The sequence below is a fragment of the Notothenia coriiceps genome, unplaced genomic scaffold, assembly GCF_000735185.1.
Source record: "Notothenia coriiceps isolate Sejong01 unplaced genomic scaffold, NC01 NC01_scaffold00001443, whole genome shotgun sequence".
Lineage (NCBI taxonomy): Eukaryota > Metazoa > Chordata > Actinopteri > Perciformes > Nototheniidae > Notothenia > Notothenia coriiceps.
Window position 1 is genome coordinate 57,061 of NW_011334144.1, and position 8,124 is coordinate 65,184.

Sequence of the window (8,124 nt, forward strand, 5' to 3'; positions counted from 1 at the left end):
TCGGGTTGTAATAACTTTGTCACTAGCTACTCTCATAGTTTTTATGGCCATAGCTATTCGTAATATACGAATAAACATAGTATTTTAGGATTGCTATTGGTAGCGGACATCAACCTCAATTCATCTTTAATTTATACTGGTCCTTTTTATATACTTGGGTACAGAAGTTAAAATATATTATATATTAGAATTTCGGGAATTTGTAAAAGTTTTCCATATACCATCTCTTCATTTCCTTCATTAAGCCTAAGTAAGGGAATTTACATTGACCTTAGGTAACGAAAAGCATAGCGGGATCGAAACTTTAGTGGTAAAGTACTATACTTCCAAAGAGTGTGTTAAAGACTTTCGAGAACCCTACCCGGCCACTGCTCACTCTGAATTCAATTTTTTATTATAAGGACACAATCCTTCTATTGATAATGAATGACTAATGAATAGTTTATGAACTTGAAGACAAGATTATCAATTATTGTGAGAGGTCTTAATGTAAACAGTCCAACTAAAGATGTTCCCTTATACTAAGGATGTGTTGCGAGATGAATCCTTAACTAGGCACACTCCTATTGTTTTTTTCGGTTCAAATTTCTCGAAATCGATGTCTTCCATGTTACCGTTTCCAAGAAATACAAGAATGTGTACTGAAAAGTTTTGAACTTCCCCAATGTTGGAAACGGCTACTTGTCACTAGAATTGGTGTGTGTGGTGCCTCCCTCAACGCTTAAAATGGGCTGCCTGTCTTTATCACCTGAAACAAAAGCTTTTTCCAAATTGTGACGTCACCGGTCCACTTGTTGGGACAGATACAAGTCCGTGTCCTTTCAAACTCCTTATCCGTGGTAAAACCGTGTTGGCTCCCTCCCAAGCAAAGATAGTTGAAAAACTCAGCCGGAGACACATATTGGTACTCCGGGTTTCCAAAAAGTGGTCCTTTCGTTTCCCTATGACAAAGCTTTTTGTTTCGTCACGTCGTAGAACTCCGGTACCAAAACAATAATTCCCAAATTACCAATTGTCCTTTGCTAATTCCTCCGAGACGATCCTTTTGGGGGTTCTCGGTTCGGGCAACTAAATGGTTGTAGCGGCGACTAAGATGTCTTTTCTCCGCGCGTCTCTCGCGATACTGGATCATTTGGAACTTACTAATACTTTGAACGAAATAAACTGAATCACGTCATACCGGAGACCACAAACAAGTTTACCGAACGTCTCGATATAGTCCCAAAGGTACCGGTTAAAGACCAACTCCGGTATGGTGTAGACGTCTCGGGAGCTATTACTCCACGTTCGCTACAGGACCGCAGGAACCGTGAACAGGTTGTGGGATGACGTCAATTAACAACACTACCACAAGTATTATTCACGTTAATCCTAAGTGTGAGCAGATGGAAGGTACAGGTGACACATTCAGATGTCCCCTTCTGTTATAACCATGGTAGTTACAGACACAGAATCACCAATGTCGTTGTAAGGTTCTATTAAGACATGATTACAAGATAATTTATTTGTATTTATTGTTTAATGTAACTTTTTCAATGTCATACCAAACATGTATGAGTGTTTGACAGTGTGTCTCTTGAAGGGGGGCGGTTCATAAATACATGTAAACATGACCATTTCAAGTTACACAGAGACATTGGATTAACCGTTTTTATGCCCTTGAACACAACTTTTGATCACAAACAGCAAAGATAAGACATAATTATCATCATGGCTACGTAAAGTGAAGATGTTTTCTTGCTCTTTCCTGGCTGCTAGTTCAGTGAGTTTGTTTGTACAATGATGAGACTTATACCAATGGAATCTGTGGAATCTCAGCTTTCATGTGATATGTTTGTGCAGATAAAAGATCACTTTTGCCAGTTATGTGCTAAAGTAGCCGTTAGCCCAGTTAGCTCGTTTTGCTAACTGTTGATTTAGACTCTTGGTGTTGGACTTCTGTTCCGTGTAGGTCAAATGGTTAATATCGTCTGTTAGCTGAGTGTCTTCCCGTTAAGTGGGTATGCATCATTAATAGGTTGTTAAATGTTAAGAAGCCTTGAGACGCTGTTTCTAGCAAGATGTTGCTTCTGCCCGTTTAAAAACCAAACCGTATACGTCACATGGGATGAGGGTTCCCAACCAACCATAATTGTTTAAACTAAGGAAGTAGCGTAATTCATATACCGATAGCAGCACCGTTTGCCCAGCGGCTTAATGGTACCCTGCTGAAAAAAAAACAGCATAGACCAGCTTAAGATGGTTGCTGGTTTAAGCTGGTTTTAGCTGGTGTTAGGCTGGTTTAGTTGGTTTACCAGGCTGGACAAGCTATAGTATAGTGCTATGCTGGTCTATGCTTTGTTTTTTAGCTGGCCAGGATAGCCGGTTTAGCTAAAGTGTCCAAAACCCCTCTAAACTAGCCAACCTATCTACTGGCTGGTCAGGCTGGTCAACTTAGCTGGTCTAAGCTGTTTTTTTCAGCAGGGCCAATACCGTCCAATCAGGTACCGGTACTGACTTAGTACCGGTTCTCGATACCCATCCCTAGCGTTAGCTTATGTTCACTAGCTACACTTGATCAAATCTATCAACCACAGCTGTCAAAATACAAGGTCAACTGTCAAAAATAGGAAGCCTGCTTTTGGCTTTTCCTTTTGTGGAAAAATAAATACCAATTAGTTTAAAAAGGAACACAAATTACAAGAAGTAAGATTGTACAGTCAGTTCTGTCAATTATTTTGACTTTAAAAATTCCTGAGCCACAGGAAATTAGTTGAATGAGTTAAAATGTTCATGTTTGAGTGAGCTAACGTTTGACATAATGTCTTGGTGAATCAACTACTGATTAAATGGGCTTTTGGTTTTGCACTTCAAGGAACAGACTTCTATCCTAATGCACCAAATCAATTTTAACGCCAAGAAAACCATTTCCAGTTAGAAACCCCATGCACACACACACACACACTGTGCCCCAAAGCAATTTAGGCAATTTAATAAAATAAGCCCTGCAAAGCACAGGAAGCTGTTAGTTGGACTACTGAGGCCCAGTTGACCGTGCTGACGCTGAGGTGACGTCGAGGTAAGGCAGCGCTCTAAAGGTTAACGACCGTTCTCAAGCCAATAATGGCTGCGGAGAGCAAACATCACGGCTACTTCATTCGATTTGCACTGATGAGTTATATAAGGCAGGTCGAGGGACTGTTTGTTCTTTCTCTCAATCACCACATAGGGGGTTTCAATGATCTTAACCAAAGTGGTCCAGTGGGGGGAGACGTACTAAGAGTTTGTTCATATTTGCATGTAGATGTCTGGAGGTAGCATGTGTGTGTGAGGGGGAACAGTCAGGGGTTAATTTAAAAACTCTCTGTCCTTGTTTCCAGATTGGAAAATTCTTGACTCTTTGTCAATTTGGCTTCATAATCACATTGAGCAGAGCTGCAGAGAACGTGGACCCTGGACCGGGTCAGTATTAGGTAACTGAAATGTAGGCTTTGTGTGTTTAGTCTATAGTTTCCCTCCAGGCAGTCAGAGTTGAGCAATGGTGTCAGAAAATGGTTCCATGATCCTGAGTTCTTTGTTTCTGATTTCAAACACCCAATTTCCTCACTCTTTGCAGAAAGTCCTCTGAGCCCCATGTTGCAGGATCTGTTGGCTACAATAAAAATGATTTGATTTGCATGTTCACTTCTTACACTTAATTAAATCAAAAACGCAACTGAATGTGGACTCCAGACTACAGCTGTCATACATTCAAAACCTTCGACTGGTTTGACCTTCAACTATCAAGACTGGTAACTATGAACATCTGCAAACAAACGACTTCTGGTTTTACTTTCAGTAGAGTCAACTGTTCCAAAAATATGGACTGATCAGCAAGCATTTCTCTTCCTCATTACTGTCCTCTAACTCAGGGGTTCCCGAGTGGGGGTCGCGAGATGATTACAAAATAAAAAAGGAAAAAAAATAAAAATAATTGATACTTTTTTTTGTTGTTGTTGTAATTCTTATTAATAATAACGAAGCTACCCTTTGACAATCCACTAGCGCAGTGTTTCTCAAACTTTTTCATACCAAGGACCACTTAACCAATAAAAAACACTCATGGACAATCGCCCCCTCCCCGTCCCCCCGTCGACAGGGGGTCGCCAGTCTCTGGCACTGTTATTTTGGGGGTCGCGGGCTGAAAAGTTTGGGAACCCCTGAGAGGCTAGGGCCCCAATCAGAAAGAGAACATTTTGAGGGTTGAAAGCGTAAGGCAATGAGCAGTGATTCCCTGATAACACAGAAAATGTTGGTTTTAAAATATATTAGGGCCACCAGTAAATCTTCTTGGACAATGCAAATTATGTCTTGTTTTTTTTGTTAAACTTAAGATGCTCAGGGCTGTCTTGTAAAAGCACATGAAGAAAGCTTCATTGGTTACACTTAAGGAATGATTTGAAACAGTAAACAGATGTAAAAGAAGAAATATTGAAACGTAGTAACATACTACAATAACTTTACATGTAGGAGTTCAGTGTGGGGAGTTTGGCTGCTCTCCACAGAGCTGGGCTGTAGCGTAATTGGGCGGACGCCATGAATAATATACTAATGGTGCGTACTAATAACACTAGCACAAAACTAAATAAAGTAGAGCAGCAGTCTGATGAAAACTACTTAGAGTGTCGGTCCGAACTGGCAACCTTTAGTTTGACTTAAATAACAAAATGTACAGCCTTAGTATTTTATGACTGGGGACCTTTTCTTTGTTTCATTGCAAAGTGTCACCATTTTCCCAAAAGAGTGGAGGATTTATTTTAAAAAGCAGCCTTCTTTGTCTAAAATGGCTTAATTGGACCCAATTCAAGCAGTCTAGTCAGATTAGGGCTTAACTGGTAAAGCCTTAGACATCGCCACTCCTCTGAGAACAACTTGACCCCTCTGCAGGAGTCTTTAGTGGATTCTCACCCTGCTGTCACTGTCAGATCTTGAACTGACCCCCAGATCACTTCCTGACCTCCTCTCATCCCATAATCCTCCTCCACTTCATCCGTCGGACGTCAGCACAGCTCGGGATGCAACACACACCCACATAAAAATGCACTAAAACCACATGCAGCCACGTAAACAAACACTGTTATACCCCAACAGACGTACACTCGCACATAGGCGGCCTCCATGCGAGAAGTGGCTCGTTAGTAGACGGTAATCAGCTTAGTGCTCTCCAACGCCCACCGGCGCTAAGCTCTTTATAGACAAACCCAGTTAGAAAAGTAGCAGCTGAGCGACGACTTGGCCCCGTATCCGATGAGACTCTCACAGTCAGACGCACACAGATCATAGTGGAGACACGGGGAGAAAAACTGTGGCGGTGTTGACATCAATACAATCACCTGAGACCCGGCCGAGATGTGTGTGTGTGTGTGTGTGTGCGTGTGTGTAATTTATATGGGTGAAGAATAGAGAAGAAAAGAAACTAACAGAGAAGAATGGCACACAAAAAAACTCAAATAAAGCAAAAAGAGAAGCTCAAATGTGTTCCAGGGAGAGTGTGAGCAAGGAGGAGGAGGGAAAAAACGGGCGAAATAAGGAGTGTGAGTGTGTGTGTGTGTGTGTGTGTGTGTGTGTGTGTGTGTGTATGCGTAATCATCTGTGTGTGTGTGTGTGTGTGTGTGCACACCTGTATACTCTTCTGTTTGTCATACATGTATACATACGCGAGCATGCACACTGTACAGTATAGGCATTTGCCCTTTCATGTGTGATCTCTCTACTTTCCATCAACAAACAGAGACTCCTGGACTCCAAACAGCTCCGTGTCTGTCTGCTCAACTGTCAAAGAGGCGGCACTCAGAAAACCTGTAAACATAGTTAAGAGATGTATGCTGCCTTGGTACTGTATATACTGTCTGTGTACTGTGCCAGATAATATCAGTACAGTGCACTTGAGGAGCCAGGGTAATGAAGAGGGTGAGAGAGAGAGGCATGTTTGGGCTTTTATGGAAAAGAAGGTGAAATCTGAAATATGTAATGCTGACTGTATTTGAGAAAATTACTTGCACACTGTTGCAAATATACTGAATATTTCAGACCATATTCACACTGACAACAGTCTTATAGAAGTTTAAGGAGAGATTTGGTGAGTCCCTAACTGTGGCTTTAAGATGTTATGACACCCTCACTCAATCAAGACACTCTGCACTGCTGTTTTAGTCATTCAGAAATCACATTAAAACCAGACACCATAATTGCATAACAGTCTACAGTATGTTAGGTATGGTACCCTTTCAAATATAAAAAAATCATTCTTAATAAGCACTGAGAGCAACCGAATGCAACAAATAATGAAGGCTTTTTAACGCCTTTTTTAAAAGTTGATTGGGTTATTATCACTTTTTTATGCTGTGTCCAAAATCGCTTACTTTATACACAATACGTGTACTTTGTTTGACATACTTCAAATCTACAGTTTTCGGAAGCTGAGCTGTCACTTCCTGCAAACACCTGATAGCAAGAATGATAGAAAATGCAAACCTGTTGTGCATCTCGAAGGCATCCTCGTTGCCATATTGCATTGTGGGATATGTAAGCCACTGTAACATCAGGTGTTTGATTATTGTTATATTTTACTGGAAATAGTATGTACTTGATGTACGTTTGAGGTCTTATTAGGCTTTTTGTATACAAAAAAAAATCACACACTGTTTTAGAGAACTAAATAGTTGGACTCACCACTCGTTCTACACTTTACTTGTAACACATTAAGTTAACTTACAAATCCACCAGCCATGATCTCAGCTGCCAGCGGGACGGTGCCGTCTTTCAGTCGAGTCTTTCCTCGCACAAAGTCATTCACCTAAAAACACAAAGGTCAGGCAAGAGATTTTCAAAACGGGTATGGTGGAACATGGTATAAATGTACAGTCGATATACATTGTGTTAATGAGAACCTGGAAATGCAGAAAAATGACTGAATAAAATCAAGTTGCACTTTACAATACAGTTCATCTTTTGCTCTTTTTTTCTTTTCATTTTCCATTTGTCTGTGTGTATGTGTAGTATCCATAGCATCATGTAAGTTAAGAGCAATGAAAGCACCTCATGGATATCTCTGTGTGTAAGTGTGCATTTGTGTGTCTGTGTACTTTCGCAGTGACTTACTGTGAGCTTTATGGCTTTCTCGGGCGCCACACCCAGTAGCTGTGGTACGAGACCTATCATTAGAAAACGAGGAGATGATTAGAAAAAAAGAGTGCTGTGGTACCCCCACTCACTCGCACACATACGTATACATATGCCACTTCCACACACTCCACATGATGTGTGGCTTCCCGCTGCATGCGTCCGACCCTGCAAGATCCTGCAGACGCTAATGAAATCTATTGATGTGGAGTGTGGGGACATCAGAGTAGCAACAAGAGAGAGAGGAAGAAGGGGGGGAAAGAGAGGAGGAAGAGAGAGAAACTGCTTCCCAGAATAGGAAAAAAGGGCAGAGTATAAAACAAACCGACCAAAAGTTTACGCAGACCTCAATTACAACCCAGAGCAGGGTAAAAATAAACAAAATAATCACAACGGAGCACAATGAAACTTGGCCCCCTACCCAGCCCAAAGGCAATGAGCACACACACACACACACACACACACACACACACACACACACACACACACACACACACACACACACACACACNGGGGGCTGTAATTAGGGGCAGTTCATAAATCCATGTAAACATGACCATTATTCAGTTAAAACGAGACGCTGCGTTATAATTGTAATGATGGATTATCAGTAATCATTTTAAAGTTACACAGAGACATTGGATTAACTGTTTTTATGCCCTTAAACACATTTTTTGATCACAAAACAGCAAAGGTAAGACATAACTATCATCATGGCTACGTAAAGTGAAGATGTTTTATTGCTCTTTCCTGGCTGCTGGTTCAGTGAGTTTTGGTCGTACAGTGATGAGACTTACACCAATGGAATCAGCTTTCTTGTGATATGTTGTTTGTGCAGATAAAATGACGTAGAAAATATCGCTTTTGCCAGTTATGTGCTAAAGTAGCCGTTAGCCCTGTTAGCCCCCTTTTGCTAAGTGTTGATTTAGACTCTTGATGTTGGACTTTGGTTCTGTGTAGCTCAAATGGTTAATATCGTCTGTT

At 41.1% G+C, this 8,124-nt stretch overlaps 1 protein-coding gene across 1 annotated transcript in view; it reads right to left on the bottom strand.

The window, feature by feature from the left end:
* Positions 1–8,124, bottom strand: part of LOC104960867 (calcium-binding mitochondrial carrier protein Aralar2-like) — a 48,578-nt gene that overhangs the window by 9,318 nt on the left and 31,136 nt on the right. The window contains exons 12-13 of the mRNA XM_010789045.1: positions 7,120–7,172; positions 6,734–6,814 (exon numbers count right to left, since the gene is read on the bottom strand). Coding sequence (XP_010787347.1) covers positions 6,734–6,814; positions 7,120–7,172 — 134 coding nt within the window. The remainder of the gene's footprint in view (positions 1–6,733; positions 6,815–7,119; positions 7,173–8,124) is intronic.